This window comes from Ornithodoros turicata, chromosome 7, assembly GCF_037126465.1.
Source record: "Ornithodoros turicata isolate Travis chromosome 7, ASM3712646v1, whole genome shotgun sequence".
Lineage (NCBI taxonomy): Eukaryota > Metazoa > Arthropoda > Arachnida > Ixodida > Argasidae > Ornithodoros > Ornithodoros turicata.
The window spans coordinates 17,711,294-17,730,935 of NC_088207.1; the positions used below are offsets into that span (position 1 = coordinate 17,711,294).

A 19,642-nucleotide genomic window follows, 5' to 3' on the forward strand; every position below is an offset into this window, starting at 1 on the left:
TTTAATTCCTGTACCTGCCATTAAGCCATGATATTGGCAAATTGTTCATTTTTGGAATCTGGAAAAAAGACCCTCAGAAGAGGTACTCCCTTGCAAACAACTGAATCCACGGTTCCTGAAGGCTTTATGAATTGCCCATTTTCTCTCGATTAAAAGTTACATGCACTCAACAACCATGCCAAAACGCAGTACAAAGAGAAAGGGTTTTCCTTTGTAGCTTTCACACTGATCGTTGATTGGATCTATGTACCAACTACCCAAAGTTTTCATTTAAGTTAAAAGTTACAAAATTAATCTAAATTAGCTAGTTAATTAAGAGCAATGCAAAATTATTTCAATGCCTTTTTGATGCACCGACCCTGTGGGTAATAGGAATGGCAACTCCATACTGAAAAAACCCGAGTCTGGGCACAGGGAAAAACAATACCTGGTGAGGGGAATTAAAAAGGAAATTTCCCACAATCAGTCCCTATATTCTCTTGCAGTGACTAACAACTATAGGTACAAAACGTACAAATTTTTTGATAATGATAAATAATATTGATACCTGAAACTGAATACTAATAAACATCGATTACAATATCATTTAAAAACATTAGTAATTTATGGATACATATTGATACTTTGCCAACATCTGTGAGAAGAGTATAGGCATTACACCGATATCTTGTTGATATTTATTGATACCATATGAAATATTGATACTACAGATAAAAGAAATGACATTGTTCCACCCTTAATAACAACTTCTTGTGAGAGAATGCGACTACTGAAAAGGCCATGCCACCTTGGCCCCTGTTGATCAAGGGTGTAACAGTTACTTCTACTACTGTACCACACCATAGGATACAATGTTCAGCTGCTGAGTTACCTTATTGAAGAACTCGTACTTGAGCAAGTCAATGGGTCACCAGAACACTATTCTGTCCTAATACATTACCCTATCCGTGTATTCACGCGTGCGACATTCCACAGAATACTCCAGCAGAAGATGCGAAAAACGTCATCTTTCTGCTGTGACGTGAGCTCTCAACATTGTGTCTTCACGTACACTGATGAACATGGGGAATATCCTGCGACACAACCACAAGATATTCCGTAGCAGACGACAGGAAGAAAAATGCTGGTGGTGTCGTCTGCTAAGTGCGCAATACGCCACTCCCGATATTCCGGCACCATGTGAATGCTGAACATAAAATGGGGCAGAACTTGGTCTCTGTGAGCAGTTTCCTGCTTTTTCTTCCACTAGAATCTTCCCTGGGGACTTCGCTCATGTGAATATGCACTTTATGGGGTGTATGCCACTTGTAATGTGCATGTGAGCAGTGTTCTCCAATGGCACAACTCTTTTATCATTGGTAACATGACTGAAGGCTCTACTACGTAGTATGCTCAGTTGTTGCAATTCATCTCTGCAGAGATACAGAAATTCCTCCAGCCAGCTGCCCGCTTCATGGCTTTCTATGCAACATGAATACTTTGGATGCCATGAAGGAAATAGACAAGGCAAAGCTCATGAAAGACGCTGGTGACAAGGTATGATCATTGTTGAAATCGCTGTGACACTGTAGCCACAGGAGCATTTGCCAAGTGCCTGCAGTTACATGGATTGAAGTGCGATTCCAACACAAAATCACCACAAAGGTTGTGCTATATCTGTAGCCTTTCAGCTGTCAGGAACATGTGTGCGAAATATCTCCTTCCAAAAGTGTGAAGATCTTACAACGATGCGGGTGTTCCAACTCCTAGAAGCAAGAGGTCACTGAAAGCAACACCGGGCTGACATTACCCAGCACTGCTTCTTTTGTCCTGCCCATGTTTTGGAAGAAGACAATGTTTTTCTAAAGCATATTAATTTCTATCTTGTCAAAATCAACAGCATAATGGCTGGTTCACCAGCTCGCTTGCTTCCTAGCCATTTTTTCATTGGTTCACTATGTTGTATGAGTGGTTGCGGCAACGGATCTCACTACATGATGGAAACAGCAACTATGTGGAGTTTCCCTTTTTTTTTTTTTTTTGTTCAAAATGCAAAGGAGAATGCTAGAGGCATGCGAATATTGAAATTTTCAAATACAAATCAAATTCGAATGTTTGCAAAATTGCCCTTCGATATCGTATCTAATATCACGTCACAGGATAAAGGCTTCTGGAAGTAACAGTTAAGTCCCGAAAACAAGCATGGTCACAGTTATGTTCTGCTGATCCTTAGAAACTTTTTTCGCTGTTTCAGACTTTGCTTCTAACCTTTTTTCTACAAAGTGATAGCATTTGAAAAAAAAAATGGTTGAAACTTGAGACGAATGTCTATCAGTCTGCAAAGTTTGAAGTGCCGGAGACGTTATCTTATATTTTACGACACAATCGAAATGTATAAGCTTTGCTAAATTCACCCTGTAGATACAGAAAGCCCGCACGCTCGTCGACGTGACGTAACAGTTAAGAGTCAGCCAATCAGGGTCGTGTTTTCAACGACCGTAGCCAATGACAAACGTGCTTTCAGCTATCGTAGCCATGGAGACGAGCCACCATCAGCCGCTGTCGTCTGCGAGTAATGAACGTCCTTGCGCACTAAATGGGGAACAAAATAAAACACAAAACGGTTAGACATTTTTTTTTTTTCAAGACTCATTTGCTGGAAAGCCTGTCGCCCTTCTAGTTTACAGGTTCAAATTTGCGAAGTTCGCTGCAATCATTTGCGAGTTCTTGAACTGGCAGAATGGCGAACCACTGTAGCAGACGAATTCTGACTATATGTGTCCACGTAGTGAAGGAGGGAGAGGAGGTATTAATACCTCCTCTCCGCCTTCTGTATCTACAGGGTTATTCTAGCAAACGTTACACATTTCGATCGCACTGTAAAAATAGAAGGCTAGGTTTGACCCATCCCAAACTTTGTAGACTGATAGCCGTTTATCTGAAGTTTCATTCTAATTTTTTGTAATCTCTATGGTCATGTAGGAAGAAAATTAAAAATAAAGCAAAATCGCGCCCCATGCGTTGCCAATGGCCTATCCCCCACAAACACCACCAGTTTTTGTTGTGTCTGCTTCACGTTCACATCACTTCACACAGGTAGCGCTGCCTACAACGATGTGACATGCCGATTCTGACGTTATGCACCAATCCTCTGTGGCGAGAAATTCGGCCGCGAGCCTTGCGCTCACTTCCTCTTTCTCGCCACAAGAAAGAGGAAGTGAGCGCAAGGCTCGCGGCCGAATTAAAATCACGATCAGCTCCGTAGCTGATCTCGTCGCATCTAGACGTCTTTGTTCTGTCCTCCATACCTCTTGTTGCAGTCTTGTTCTGTATGCTGATGCCACCTGTGTGTGGTGAAATGAAAATGAAGTGCACACAGCAGAAAATGGCGGCTTTTGAGTGAGATAGGCCATAGAAAATGCATAGAGTGAAATTTTGCTTGATTTTTAATTTTTCTTCTACAGGACCATAATGCTCACAAAAAATTAGAGCAAAACTTCAGACAAATGGCTACCAGTCTGCAAAGTTTGGTGTTGGATAAACCCAGTCTTCTATTTTTATGATGCGATCAAAATGTGTAACGTTTGCGAGACTAACCCTGTAGGTGTCGTTACTTTGACGCACGTACAAGGCCACGGTATGTACGTGTGTCATTTTGACACTGAGGAAACTTCTCACACGTTTCGTCCTCATGGCTGCGGTGTCACCTCCTTCCATCGGTGACACTCCCTCTCTCCTACCGCCGCAGTTGTGCCGTGGTTCCGCGCCGCGCGACAATAGGACCCCTGGTTCGGGGAGAAATCGGGTTTTACCCGAATCACTAAATGTCCAATTCAGGGGGTAAATTCGGGGAAGAATCGTGTAAAACCCGAAAACCTCAGACCCTAAATGGTGGGCTCTGGCAAGCTAGAAGAAGTGAAATATTCCGTGTTTGAGACAAAGTAAAATTCCGGTGCAACAAGCCTCTCGCAGTTTTGAGGGAATAAAAGTTGAGGCCATGTCTACCATATTTTTTTACACTACGCATCACCTTTATTTCTCGGTTGTCATCCGTGGATGTTTGGAATTACGTGCAAACATAACATGTGCCTTTTTACATTGTGTCACTGTACATTCATCAGAGTCATTAGTGCAACAGGTAGTATCCCGTTATAGTACATGTGTCTGTTTTGAATTATGTGTCTGTGTTACCAGAAGCTTTTGTTCAAATCATTCTAGCAAAAAGCGTGCCCCAAGGTACCCCAGACTACATGAAACACTTTGTAAAAAGTAAAAACCACTTCGTACTCAGGAATCAGCATGTACGCCTTGCTCTGCGTTAGGCCGTTTGATCTGCACTTCCATGCATGTTGCCTGTTCAGCCTGTGTTGGTCTCCTTGTTCCTATCGAGTATTCGCATGAGCAGCTTTCTCGAGCAAGGGGTCTCCAGTGGAGATCGACGAGGAATGTATGCTCAAAGACGTTATCAAGGACAAAATTTTACCAGTATGTGAGGTGGTGGTGTAAGGGCTCGCCGTTGTTGGCCTCACAGATGTGGGCAACGTCGTGACTGACGCCCTGAGGAATGTGTGTCCTGGGCCGACTTCTAAGGGAACCGTGTCAAAGATGTGAAAGCAATGCTGCACATGACATAAGCCAACGAGTGCAGAATCTTCCCACAGTGCAGGAAATGTGTGAGAAGGTGGGACGTGAGACGCTCATGTGCACTCGGCTGATTCTTGCCAGAGATTGCACCTTCCACTTTTCCCATCCAATAACACAAGTGTTGTCTTCAGCCTCCTAATTTTTTTTTTATTCCACAAACTGCACAGTTTGCCTTGCCAGCGTACTTGCCCGCGAGATTCAAGCACACATTTCACTACTGTTTTACCATGCTGTCATCCCTGTGATGTGGGTTGGGTACTCCGAGCAGATAGCACTTGTTCACCTTGGCCCCACTGGACATGCCGTTACCAAATGTCACTTCAGACCCATTTTGCAGGTCATCGTTTTCCTAGTTTTTCTCACCCAAAGGGGGGGAGTGCGCATATATAATCGTAAGAACATAGAATACATACTTTTATGTCGTGAATTTGTGTGTTTGGAATTTTTCTGGGAAATTATTTTTTCTTTCTTTCTAAGACTGTATTTTGTTCTTTCTTTTTCTCAGCTTTGGGAAAAGATCCAGTCTGGTGATGCACTGCGCGATCCATCACTGTTGGTGCCATTCTTTGTCCTCACCTTTGCCGTAAGTTTACAAGCTACTTTGTTTTGCATTTGTTTGTGTTTTTGTTTTGCATTGAGTTAAAATGTGAGGAGACATGACAATGATCTGAACAGTCACTGGACACAGGAATTTGTGCCGGTTTCCATTTCAGAGGGTGTTGGAACTCAGGGGTGTGTGTGACGCACATATCTCTTTGCTTTTGGGACTTTTTTGTTTTTTTATCTAAGATCATTGCCGGTTAGAGGGGAGAGTGCTGGGAAAGCTCATGCCTTGTAACTCGCATGACTGAATATGTACATATTGCTGTACACCTATGTAGCAGTATATTGTTTGCTTGTGTATATAGGGAAGCTGGGATCATGGCCACCTCCAAGGGCAAAAACTCCTCAAAGTTCATAGAGCATCCCTCATTTAAGGAATTTCTTAGTACTTCATGCTGCATCTCGTCTCCTGAGATAAGGGTTGCTATCTTTCACCACGAAAAATACCAACTAGTTGGCTGAAACCAAAAGAGAGATGAGGAGCAGGGATTGGGTGATGGAAATTGGCAGAAGTTGATGAATTAAGAGAGCGATAAGTAGGAGAGAGAGATTGAAATACACTTCAAGAAATTCAAAATTTGGGTTTTTCTACTACTGATGCGAGGAATTGTGTGTTTGACTCAAACTTCAAATCGAATGTCTCTTTCAAAACTAATATTCTTTAAATATTTCTCAAACTGCGCATGTAAGCTACAAGAGACAGTATAAAAGCGAGCGAGTGCTGCTTCCTACAATGATCTATACGCACATATCATGTACACTGTGTATATGTAGGGCCTGACTTTTTAGGGTTACACCCGATACACCTGATACTTACCCCCTGGTGGAAATCGGCAAATACAGTGTTTAACCCGATATTTCTTGGAAAACTGCTAAACCAGCGTGATCCAAAGTCATCACAACTAACACAGGGTTTTCAAATCTGTGTAAATGCATAAATATGCTCATACAAACTGTCAAACCAGAGACCCCGCCTCTTTGACGCATGTACTAGTCTTTAATACTCGGTGTCTACTGGCGTGTTATGTGTACTATTATGCTGAGTAAACAGAAGATTTAAAGCTGATTTGATCCGATTTATCCAGAATTGGGTTGAATCAGGTACAGTCGAACCCGATTACACCCGAGTTATTGAAGCAAAATACATAACCTATTATACAGGGTGTCCCAGAAAACGTGTCAATGAATTATAATTAAAAAACTACACCACCTAGAGTCATGCGGTCAATGGCATTTGTTCTTACTGGGTTTTTGCCACCTCCTCATGTGTATGTCGTGTAACGTAAGCTTAAATATGTAAATTTTTGCGAGCTTAAGTCGGAAATTTGCCTAGTAAAGGTCACTTTTTTACCACACCAATGTGAAGAGCGTGTCTAATTTAGTCAAATTAATGATAATTGACAGGGATATTCAGGAGCTATCTCATTGGAAAAAATAGCCGAACATCATGCTCTACGGAGGTCACACAGAATAGCGCACGATGAATTTTTCAGCGCAATCTTTGTCAGTCCGACGAAAGGAGGTTGGAAACCCAGCCCTCCCCGACATCGCAGAAGGAGATAAAACAGGCACGGCTTATCACGTTCGACTTTCGCTGGGATAATGCTTTCCCTCTCCCAATTTTAGGAGCTGTTACTTTTTCTACTATCACTCTGTGGGTTGGCTTCGCAACCTTCTTTCGTCGCACTGAGAGCGATTGCGCTCAAAAAGTCATCGCGTACTATGGTCCGGTGCTCCGAAAAGCATGATATTCGGCTATTTTTTTCAATGGGATAGCTCGGGAATATTACTGTGAATTATCATGAATTTGAGTGAATTCAGCATGCTCTTCATATTGGTGGGGTAAAAAAGTGACCTTTACTTGGCAAATTTCCGAGTTCAGTTCACAAATATTTACATAATTAAACTTGGAGTACATGACACTGACATTAGGAGGTGGCAAAAACCTAATAAGAACAAATGCTGTTGACCGCATGATTCTAGGTGGCGTAGTTTTTTTATTCTAATTCAATGACACGTTTTCTGGGACACCCTGTATAACAAGCCTAAGATATTTACCCTCCGACGTTGCGGAAAATTATAACCCGAAAAATTTGGGCCCTATGTATGTGCTGTGTGTGTATTTCGATTAGAAACGTAACTTCATATTAATTTCAGTTATACAGTAAACTTCCGTTAATTCGACCCTGACGGGAACGCGAAATTTGATCGAATTATCCGAAGGTCGAATTAAAGAATAGGCAGAAAAATTGTAGAGGTCAATGTCACCTTTGTGCATTCCTCTGCTGTCGCTCACGCTTGAAACGCGCATCTCGACACATTGCACATAGAGCGCTCGCGCGCGCGCTACAACATCGGTGCCAGGCGTTTCCTGCCCGCGCAAGATGGCGGAAGCGAAACTGTAGACGATTTCGCGGAAAGCTCGCAGTGTGCGTGCGTGCACGCACCCACCCACTGAATGCGCTCGGTGACATCGTCTTCCGTTTCGCTTCCGCCATCTTGCCCGGGCAGGACACGTCTGACGACGACGATGTCCACTTCCACGAAGTCATCGAAATTCGAAACTCGTCGAGCGCACGTTGTGTATCGGACTCTTGTTGCACGAACAGTTTCCGAACGAAAGCCCGGTGAAACGTAGAACAATAAACGGAAAGCAAAAACGAGAAAAAGACGTCTCCTCCTCGCACGGCACGAACCACCACCCACCACCACCAAATGAATTCGAGTTTTAGTGCATCGTACGCCATTGGCTTTGCGTACACAAGAGATGCGTGGTGGTTCTGCACAATGCGCGAAGCTCTATGTTTTGCGCGTGCGCAGAACCACAAACGCTATCGCTTACGTACGCAAATACGATAGCGTTCGGTGCACAAAAACTCGCGGTTATCGGAACGGATCGGTACTGTTCAATCGTCGTCTGCCGATCTGCCACCTGAACTTCAGGGCGAACTTTATCTTGTATGTGCGGTGCGGGCGACGCGGATGCCTGGTTCGCGGACGCATCGATCGAATTACACGATGTGCACTGATTTCACGTTCGAAATAACGAACTTTTTTATCAATAGAGGCATACGGGCATTTGACGGGACCTTCGAATTCGATCGAATTAAGCGGAAAATCGAATTATCGGAAGTCGTATTAACGGAAGTCTACTGTATAACAATTTGCCTTATATTCCCTTTGCATGTATGACCATTTCCTTCAAATGTACAACCGTTTGCTCCGCACTTGGTTTGGTTTAAAAATGACTACGTATTCACAGAGCCCTAAAATACGTTAGACTAAGCAGGCTATGGGGGACCTTCCTAATCTTCTCACAGTCAACGCTTCAGCTAACTACTACTGTTGCGTGCCGAACAAGGCTGGTGAGAATATAGGTACCTGCTCACAAAACACCTCTTGGAGTTATGCCTGCCGAGGTGTACTCATCCTCCTCATACTGCATCATACTTTGGGAGACATGTTCCACTCTGTATAAAGCGCCATTAGTTCAATACACATGGAATGTTCCTCGACACTTCCATGGTTGTACAAGCCATATACATTACGATAAACAGTTAGGAATGTCTGTTGTAGAAAAATCTGGGTAGTGCCCTTTCTATGTAAGCCCGATACAATAGGTTTATGTGTGGACCCAGTGGGTGCTGTGAATTACTTAGCCTAGATAAAATAAATTAATTATATAAATTATATAAATCTTAAGGTTTTACCTCGTACTCATATGTGTACTTCATGCAGCAGTTTGAAAGCACAGTGTTATAAAAACGTTTCATAGGGTGAAGCTGATGTAGATGTATATGATGGTTCCTTGTTAATGTCACATCTGTCCCCCTTTTGCAGGACATCAAGAAATACCATTACTACTACTGGTTCGCATTTCCAGCAGTCTGCTACCCTGGCCAAACGCTTCTGTCTGAACCCATAAAGCAGCTCTCTGATGTTTTCACAGACAAACAGGTCAGAGAACGATACCTATATCCAGCTCTTTGTTTTGCAATCCTCATGCTTCAATTTAGGTACCATGCTTTCCTCTGTATAATGTGCTCCCTGAAAGAAAAAAAAAAGTGAAAAAGGCTGATGTGTAACGTGCCATGCAGACGAAGATACTGTTCAGTAGTGAATGGGAACTGCATACTCTACGTCGCCATTAGTGTCCATGTTAATCAATGCCTCTGTGTCGACTTTAAGTTCTTTCTATTACGTTTTTTGTGGATGCAATGATTACTGAAACCCATAAAACTCTGATCCAACAGAGTTCCCATCATGGTAGACATTGGTCACCTCGCTGCTCTGTGTCTCAATTCCTTCTCATCAACGCCAGACTTATCAAATGGGTTCAGGATTACTGCTAACTTGTTGGCATCCCATGTTTGCTCGGCCTGCATGACGATTGAACGTGTGTAGAATATTTTTTTTTTTGATTTTTGTAGAACCAATACGAACGTGTGTGTAGTGGAGCAGTATGTCTCTTATGACGGTAAAACCCAGAGTCTAGGTACAAGGGGCACGGGCAAACACGCGGACATAGTCTCAGACTCAGCTGAACATTTAATCAGTGATGGCCAGTAGTTAACTACATGTAGTTAAGCTACTAGTTAAACTACCTGATTGTAGTTAAAAAGTAGTTATCAACTACTTGCAGAAATGTAGTAGCAACTACTAGTTAAACTACTATTTTAAGTAGTTAACTACAGTAGTTAGGTTACTGAAGGCGCCAACTACTTCTGATTTTGCCGCAAGCTTTACGGCACGATTGTGCTTCTGACTTTTACCTGGAGCTACTTGTTTGATGAGAAAGGAGGTGCAGAGCAATTGTGCCGTGCATGTGTACTAAATCTTCGCTTTTAATGCTTGTCTAGTGAAGCCTCATTTGCTGTGAAATAATTCTGCAACTTAGTTTATCACGTAGGCACAGAAAGAATTTCGCCGCAAGCTTTGTATTTGACGATCGTAGCAATGGCTTGAGCCAAAGTTTATCATTGCTTGTGATTCATATTTAGGTGTCCAAGAGCACTACAAGGGATTGGTATTGATAGACAACGTTAAGTAGTTATAGTTGTAGTTAAACTACAAATTGTAGCTTTCAAATTCCTTGACTTTTCCAGGTTTTCACTGACTATTTCAAGTGAATTCCCTGACAAAAAAAAGAAAAGGGAACTTGGTACCCTTTTGTTTTTGGTGCTCTTAACGTTTGGTACCAGATCCCTCATAAACATGACCTTTCCGAAATAAACGTATATCCCGTCCCCCCCCTCCTCATAAGGCTACCCTACCTTTCTGCCTCAGACCTTGTCGTGCTGGTGAACTGCTACTCGCAGCACCGTTGCTGCGGCATCACCGCTCAACCACCGGTCGGCACTCGCAATTCGCCGTGCATCATCATGCACTTGTCTGCGATTTCCCCTGACTTCAGCTGCTTTTTGGCCAAATTCCCTGACAATCCCCGGACTTTTCCAGTCACCTCAAAATTCCCTGACAATTCCCTGTTTTCCAGGTTGGTAGACACCAGTGATGGCCAGTAGTTAACTACATGTAGTTATACTACTTGTTAAACTACCTGATTGTAGTTAAAAAGCAGTTATCAACTACTTGCAGAAATGTAGTGTGCAACTACTAGTTAAACTACTATTTCGAGTAGTTAACTACAGTAGCTAGGTTACTGCAGGCGCCAACTACTTCCGATTTTGCCGCAAGCTTTACGGCACGATTGTACTTCCGACTTTTACCTTGAGCTACTTATTTGATGAGAACGGAGGTGCAGTACAATTGTGACGTGCATGTGTACTAAATCTTCACTTTTATCGCTGCTTGTGATTCATATTTAAGTGTCTAAGAACGCTATAGAATGGGATTGGTGTTGATGTACAACGTTAAGTAGTTATAGATGTAGTTAAACTACATTGCAGTAGTTAAAGAAGTAGTTTTAACTACTCCCCTGAAAAGTGGTTGAACTACTAGTTAAACTACTCAATCGCAAAGTAGTTAGTAGTTATAGTTAAACTACTGTAGAAGTAGTTAGTGGCCATCACTGCATTTAATACATAAATGAACATATTTATAGAAACACAAACAAGGTCAAGGGTGAAAGAGAACAGGCTTCCTAACAGGCACAGTTCTGACACGAACAGATTTAGAGGGATATTGTCATGTGTTCCAGTCACCAGCTTGCATGCTTCTCACCAGTTCTTTCATGTGTCTTGTGCCATCTTCATCCGTGAGTTTTTTTTTTTATGCATTATTATTATTATTTTTTAACTTGCACCCACAGGCCCGACTCACCGTGCTGATTTTGGAACCGATTCTGTCATTCTGTGTACGATGCCGTTATCTGCTCTTTACTCACGCTCGCTACTTCGCTGCTTCGTTCGCACATGTACTTGCCTCTTAGCAACAGCTTCTACCATACACGTTAACTACACTGGAAAATATGATGATTAGTTTACTGCCTCTGATGCAGCATCAGCGCGTTTTAGGTGTGCGCGCTTGCCCGAAGTTCCCGAGCGTCACCGTGCCGAAACCAGTCCGGTGGCCATTCCTCTCTTTACAACAGCTGGAAATGGAAAAGAAGGTGCCTCCTTTTTTGAACGTGAGACATCATTCCAAAAACGGTCAAGGGGGTTAAGAGCAAGTTTGGAAATTGTTTCAGGATCCCCTGCCCATACTAGCGACATACTGAGACCAGTACCGAAGCGCGTTGCTCGTCGAATTGTTGCTGATGATGCCGGAGAGTGCCATCACAAAGTAGGTGGCAGCTCGAAGAGGGCGGGATCACAGCGTACCGTGACCAGTACGGGGAGCTAAAACTGGAGTGTGCCGAATTGGAAGAAGCGAGCACGTTACCTCCCATTACGACCCCTGTCGTAAAGGAGTTCTCTGTAGGCTCACGTGTCGGGGCCCTTGCAGCATCGTCTGCTTCCTGAGCAGGTGTGCGAATGTGCTTTGTTCTGATGACGCTGGTTGTTGTGTAATTTGGGACGGTAGAAGGCTGTATCCTTCACCGGACGGAGGTGTTTGTAGTCCAGGTCACCAAATGTAGAGGAGGTGGTGTTCCTTTCCTCACCCATGAGTTGCTTTTTGCCTACTTTGCACCAGATTTTCAACATTGGTTACTGGTTGATACAAGAAGTTGTAGCACGTGATACATATCCACCTTCATCTTCCACTGGCTACACTGTCACATCATCTTGCCACCTGGGCGCAAACCCGGAACGAGTTTTTGCCAACCAGTGATTAGACCAGTTCCAGTGTAGAACGTGGTTGTCCACTAAGGCAAAGTTAGAAGAATCTGATGTGAGGTTAAGAAACTTTACTGAAATGTTAGATTGCATTCAACATACAAGATTCAGTGTGTTACCGCAATATCCTTCCAGTCGTCTTATGTTCCGTATTTTAATTTCCAGATGACTGAACTGAATGAAAGTTACAGCAACCTTTCTGGATCATCATGCAGAGCATTTTTTGTGATTGACATGAGTGACAACAGTGTACAGCTGGCTTCCCTGTCCAACATCTCCTCCCTAATTGCAAAGAAAGCCAAGGTATTGTAAAAACATGGGTGTGTGGACGTAACAAATAGAGCAAGTGTCGATAGATGCAAAGGGCTCCCAAAAATAAAGTACGGGGTTCGCACTGCAAGTAAAATGAATAAAAATAAGGTTTGCAACTGTACTGCATGCTACAGGATGTATTATGCACTAAAAATTCGTACAAACATTACCATTTGGTTCTGTTCTTCGTTGATAAACCATGAAAATTTGAAAACTTTTAGCTTCTTAACCTTTTTGGTTTGTTTGACAGTAGGTTTGTGTTGTACCCTGGCAGTCTAAACCTTGCTATGATAGCTGTTCCAAAACTTTTTACAATTTTGAAAACTAACCTTTTCTCTTATTTTTCACTGTTAGTAAGTGTGCATTCTATGATTCATCGGCACCTCAAAAAAATGGCAAGGCAGCGTATTGATGTCTATGCAGGTTTTTAATTTTACTGAAATGGTTTGAGAACAGCATCTGTTACCACATTTCTTTAATCCTTCATATGTAACATTATTGTCCATGTATTCAATGCACAAAGCCATACTTGTCTCCCAAGCATGCTGCTTTTTTAAATAACGTTCACCCAAACTGTGTGATGCTAAACGGGGAATTGTCCTGCAGAAGAGCAAGCAGCTACCTTTCATGAAGAGACTCTGACGTCTTTCTCTGTGATAATACCTAGTATTGTAAACCCCATAATTTTGTGTTTCATGCATCGGGTGCAAGACGCGTATTCACTGCCACTAAATTTTGCGTAATCTAGACGCTAAAGTTCGTGGCTTGATTGCCTTACTTTGTGATGCCCCTAAGATTGTGCTCACCATATTTAATCGAAATGGAATTACACATGCTTGTCCTGCAAAGTACCCTAAATGCTTGCGAACGGCCAACTGTGAAAATAAAGTTCGAGATTTCATATTTTGTTTTCAGTGCATCAATTCTTGCTCCAAATTTTCACGTGCCCTTACATTTAAAGTTTGCTAAAGTTAGGCGCTCATTAACAATAAGTGTTTTGCAATATTATGCAGTCGCCGTCCGATTTTTCCGACTCTGTGGGGATCGCGCAAAAGTCCGAATAATCGAGCAGTCCGAAAAAACGAATTTCGCTTCAAAATAAACTTTACTAAGCCCTAGTAAGCTGGAAAAGTTTATCGATGCTTTCCTAACGCACTTCCAGCTCTGCCTGATAACATCACCTTCTATTTTGTCAGTGTACGTTGTCTGAGGCACCGCCGTCATCAAGTCCGCAAGTCGGCTTCACCTAACGCATGCGTGTATTAGATGGAGCTCACTTTACAGCGCTGTCGCGCGACACGCGGGCGGACAGCACGTGCTGGGCCGTTGGCCAAAACCGAAGACGCAAAACCGTTACAGCAGACCCCTTCTACTCAGGGGAATGTAAAATGAACAGTCATCACTGCCTATTTTTTGCCTCAATATTTTAGTTGGTTATTTCTTTTGATACGAATTTCGGACGATACCAATATTTTGAGTCACCTCAAGAGAGAAATTCGCTGGTTGGGCAGACAGAGTCCGAAATATCGAGCGACGGAGCTGCACGGCGTCCGAAATTGTGGACGTTGTTATACATAAACTCTATAGGACCCGCGGCCGTTCCGTGAACGAGTCCGAATAATCGGGCATGTCCGAAAAATCGGTTGGCGACTGTATTTGTGGGAACCCAGAGAGAGAGAGAGAGGAACGACTCCGCTCTCGCAGTGCCATATTTTCGGTGGCCAGCAATTTCCGAACACATCAATTTGCATCAGTGTTGCACTTTGCTTGATGTGTTTGAAAGACAAATCCCCACATCACCAGCATGATTCCTCCGAAAGTAAGAGATTCATTTCACAACTGTTTTGATTTATCGAAAGCAGTTTATAAGCTAAAACATCTTATAAACAATATTTGAGTGTGTGTGATTGAAGTTCCAGCATCCTCTGTGCCGCAGGTATTTGTTAGAGAAAGGTAGATTAATACGGTACCGTAATTTCACGCGTATAAGCCGCACCGCAGATAAGCCGCAGGACGCGTTTTTTGGGACGTTTTGAAAATTTTCTGGCAGATAAGCCGCACCCGCAGATAAGCCGCGGGCAATACGAGACGACTGATTTGTGCGACAAAGGAGACCATAGAGAAGGCCATAATCCCTGTGGTCCATACTCCGGGATCGGCACAGTGTACAACAGAGGAGGTCAGTTCTGGAGTTCTACCAAGATCGGATTGTGCCCTTGTCGGGTGTTTTTCGTGGACTGATGGGTCAGTGATCTTCCAGAAGACGTGAATCACTGTCACCACTTTCCTGTCACCACCAGGAAAATCAATCTACTCGAATGTGGACCCGTGCCTGTTACGCACTGTTCGTGCATCGGCAGGGCAGTGCTGTTCCAGAGACACTGTCGGCCCTTTCGTTAAAATCGGCGTACGGGGAAAATACCAGGAAAAAATAGTCATCAGATAAGCCGCACCGGTGGATAAGCCGCAGGGCACCCGTGAGAAAAAAAAATCGCGCATAAGCCGCGGCTAATACGCGTGAAAATACGGTACTTTATCTTGGGGGCACCTGTGCATAGATAAACATGTGCAAAAAAAGAAATATTGTTTGTCACACTTTTCCTTTAGTTCTACGTCTGCTTCTCGGATCCATCAACAAATGAGAAGCATCCAGGATGGCCTCTGAGGAATTTGATATCCCTCCTTGCTGTTCACTGGTAAGTGACTTTATATGATCACACTTTATAGTGTCTGAGGTTTTCGGGAAACATTTTTTGGCAAATTTGGGGGGTAAAAATCGGGTGGAAAACATTGGCGTCCAATTCGGGTGAATTTGGGTGTAAAATTTCTGGTAATATACGACACAGGTAAAAATCGGGTTTATCAGGCTTGTTATACACATCACAAATGTAAAAAGAAAACAGCTTTTAAAGTAGGTAATAACACTGCCTGTGGGAAAATGAGGACTGTACTAAAAGGTCTATGGCAATTCAAACCTGCATTGAGTGGAATGGTAATTCAAATCTGCATGGTGATGGAAACCTGCGCACTTTGCTTAACGTGACACTGTTACAAGTCTTAACGTGAGAAGTGCTTTCGTTTTCGTTTCTGCGACGACAAAGGAGAAGTGAGCGTCAGTATTCCGTTACGTTCAGCGATTCATCGGCAGTTCTGCCTACATTGGCTCCTGACTCCTTTCTTTTCAGAACTATCTAAGTTGCTACTAAGTTGTTTGGCGCTGGGTGTTGCTTCCGCTGTGGGACAGTACAGTTGTCCTGAATGGGCACAGTACACGTGGGACTGCGGGAAGTCATGCATGCCGCAGCGGTTTTTCAACGAGATCTTGACACGCATGTGCTCTGGATGCATGTGACCTCAGAAAACCCAAATGACACTGCCGTCACGGTTGCAGCGTCACCTCCTTTTGTCGGTGATCCCTCCCCCTCTTCCACTAGTTGTGCACCGTGGTTCCGCTGCGCGTCACAAAAGGGCCCCGTTTCGGGTAAAAATCGGGTTAACCGAATCACTAAATTTATTTATTTATTTCATGTACTGCAGCCTTTGTGAGGCTAAGTGTGTGCTTATTGGGGTTAATTCGGGGGAAGAAACGGGTAAAACCCGAAAACCTCAGACGCTATTGATACTCATAACACATAATCTTATCCAGTAGAACCTCAGTATTGTGTCATTGAAAAGGTTTTGCAGAAAACGCATCGCATCTGGTACAATGCCCTGTCCGAATGGTGTCGCCACCATTGTGCAGATGAACTGATAAACTCGGATTTTCGGAACCGAGGTTCTGTGCCGACTTTCAGAATGAAATTGCTGATGTCGTGTTGTGGAAGCAGAAGCTAGTATTTCATACTAAGCATACCAAAGTATCTGTTAATGTAAGCGTCACTGCTTACAATGATTCCTGGAATGTCGCTGTTAACTGACACTCACATGCTAGGCTGCTGTACGTTCACCCTTGAGTAGCTTTGAGCATAAGCCAATACGTTCGCAACATCACAAGCACCTCTGAAAAAGGTTGTTATGGCATCTAAAAATGTTCAAAAATGCTACAAGTCAATACAGTCACTAGAAAGTCCTGCAATAGAAAGTCCTGCAGCTGAGAGCTTGTGTTGATTGAAACTGTTTTTGTCATGCGATTTCGCCAGAAAATTGTCCTCTCAAATCTAACTCATAAGCCACCACTGCTGGCAGCAGGGGACTTGAACAAAACATCCGATGACAGTGTAAACTTTCCTTCACTGCAGGGGCAAAGATGTTTCTCAGTGGCAACTTATTTGCTACAGAAGACAATCGAAGCATGGGCAGATCTCCTGCAGACACAGTCTTGTGCTTAGTGTGCACTTGGCTGACTTTACGATACCAGGTATGTTTTTAGTCATCTTTAAGGTTTCACTTTTGCTGATGGTATCACAGTGATAGTTAACTGTACATTGAGTATTGAACTCGCATAACTAATGCTCTGTCTTTTTTGTTAAAAAAGTGTGTTAGTTACTATGTGAGTAAATACAGTAATAAGGGATGCGTAATTGGCAGAAGCTATAGTGGCAACAACAAAATCTGCGACCGCTCCGAGTACCCACTTCAAGCTCAACAAAAGAAAGATGGAGTGCAGTTTCGATGTACGGTCTAGAGCCCTGCATGGGCCGACCTTTCCAGGCCATGCCAGGGTCCAGACCTTCACGTTTTTATGTGGCCCGGCCCGGTGGCCCAGTGAATAGTGCCCGGCCTATGCCGGTAACTCAGCGAATAGAGCCCGGCCTAGTATTCCCAGCCGTGACGTACGCATTTCTAGCGCTTATCAAACAAATTTATAAGTAAATCTATAAGAAGAGAAGACACGGCCACAAACGTACAAGAACTCTCGGTTTAACACCACAACAGCACGATACCAAATTAAATCCAGGACGCACACGGGCAAGCGCATCACTGTTACACAGTTTTTGTGGATGTAGAGGATGGCGTCGACAAACTCCTCCCGAACCTTACCCTCTCACCAAGCTATGCGAATGTGTTTTTGAAATATGTGAGGAGTCGGGAGCAGTGTAAAGTCACTTTACATTGCTCACTGCCTAGGTAGAGCTTATCTGATGGTGCGGTTTATGCGCTGGATATTTTTTCGTAAGAGAGGGAAACCAGACCCTGCGGCTTCTCTGCGGTACGGCTTGTAGGTGTGAAGTTACGGTAATTAGAATCCTAGGCGAAACTGCTCTAAAACTCCCGAACCGTACCACGGTGGCGGCAAGCCGGAGTGGGCGAGCGCACGCCGGCACTTTGGCGAGTCGGGATGCTACTCGATTTTCTGTTTGGGCATGCTCTTGCTGTCCTCCAGCTTTCTATGCTATGGCCGCATCCATTCAGTAAATTGTGTGGCACACGCTCGAGCAGCTGTCAGTCTGAAAGACGATTGCGTTGCCGCTATCGTCAAATGTGTACGACGAACATGCGACACTCATGCAAATGCAGGCAGATATCATCACACGCATATGCCACATGAGCCAGGGTGCAATTACACACCTGTTTAGTGCAGCTGAGGTGAAATAAAGTTTAATTTTGTGATAATCTGATTTTAAAGACTGCTGTATTATTCAGATTTCTTTACGGTTGCCGTCAAGTCCAGAAAATCAGTTGGCTACTGTACATGAGCCACAAGAAGTGCTATGTACTGCCTCACATGGACGTTAATCTTTTTTGAGAGGGCAGCTTCCTTCTGTTCAGTGGCCAAGGGCCCGGGGCTGCACAATAGTTCATTGCACATTTGAGGCGTTTACTTTAAAAGATTTGGATAGTTAAAAAGGATATGGTTAGTACACATTGTATGGAGCGTGTTATACCAGTTCTTTTATCCTTTGATTGTTTAAAAATCACACTTGAAATTTTTTCCCCGTCATTTCCAAAGGGAAGGCTTTTCCTCTGCATCATGCAGCCTCTAAACCGCGATAGCTCACTTCCACTCCACCAGGTTATTTTTCCATGTTTGGACAGCTTGGGCGTGTTTTACCTGGCAGGCATTTACCTGCCATTTTCTCCTCTTAGATCCTGTGAAATACGTTGGTTGGGAGAGAAACGTATCCGGACAACTGGGTCCTCGTATGGTGAACCTCAGCAACAGCATGGATCCAGTCAGGTTAGCCAGTGTTGTGTTCCTCATTGAATTAGGAGAGAGTGTCACAAATTTTTATTACACTTCCTTTTGCGTTTTCTTTGAATGTACGTCAAATTTAAGCATAACTGAACGGTACAGTCAGCCCTGCTCCATAACATTCGCATAAGACTTTAGCAAGTGAACGGAAATGTCTTCTAGGAGCACTTATATAGCTGGTGTCAATTCGCTGACAAGTGCCAGGAAATATGGCTCCTGTTTGGCATAGATTTTAGTCAGGTATCATGTTTTCCTCTGTATAACATGAACTTCAATGGTTAGCGGAATTTGGAAAATGTCCAGTGTTTATTGCGCATCGATGTATAACATGCACTGGGGGGGGGAGGTGAGAAGACTGGCATTAATAATGCCCATAAATTGCAAACTCTATATAACTGTTAGGAATCAAACGGTTCAAAGTTAGTGCTAATCAAAGTTAGTAACGGTAATCAAGCTTGTGCATCCAGTGTAAGTACTTCTTATGTGATCTATCACAGATGTGCATGCCCATCACCTCTCTCTGCTACTCGTGCTCGCTGTGTGTCATTCATTGTTCACCATATTTCCCTAACATGGCACTTAAATAAATGATTTATGCCTTTGTCAAGTGTCTGAGCCAAGGCTAGAGAATAGAGGTAGTGCAGCAACTTCTTAGGAGCCGCTCTTCTGGGAGAAAGAAAATTGATGCACAACACGCACCGGTAGACAGCAGGGCCGGTAGATAGCGTGCACCGCC

General features: G+C 43.4%; 1 protein-coding gene across 1 annotated transcript in view; it reads left to right on the forward strand.

Annotated features, from left to right (window-relative positions):
* The window catches only part of LOC135400507 (ubiquitin-like modifier-activating enzyme ATG7), a 38,341-nt gene that overhangs the window by 2,473 nt on the left and 16,226 nt on the right, over positions 1-19,642 (forward strand). Inside the window, exons 3-9 of the mRNA XM_064632339.1 lie at positions 1,419-1,536; positions 5,129-5,206; positions 9,067-9,183; positions 12,627-12,764; positions 15,381-15,469; positions 17,012-17,130; positions 18,801-18,891. Of these exons, the coding sequence (XP_064488409.1) occupies positions 1,419-1,536; positions 5,129-5,206; positions 9,067-9,183; positions 12,627-12,764; positions 15,381-15,469; positions 17,012-17,130; positions 18,801-18,891 (750 nt within the window). The remainder of the gene's footprint in view (positions 1-1,418; positions 1,537-5,128; positions 5,207-9,066; positions 9,184-12,626; positions 12,765-15,380; positions 15,470-17,011; positions 17,131-18,800; positions 18,892-19,642) is intronic.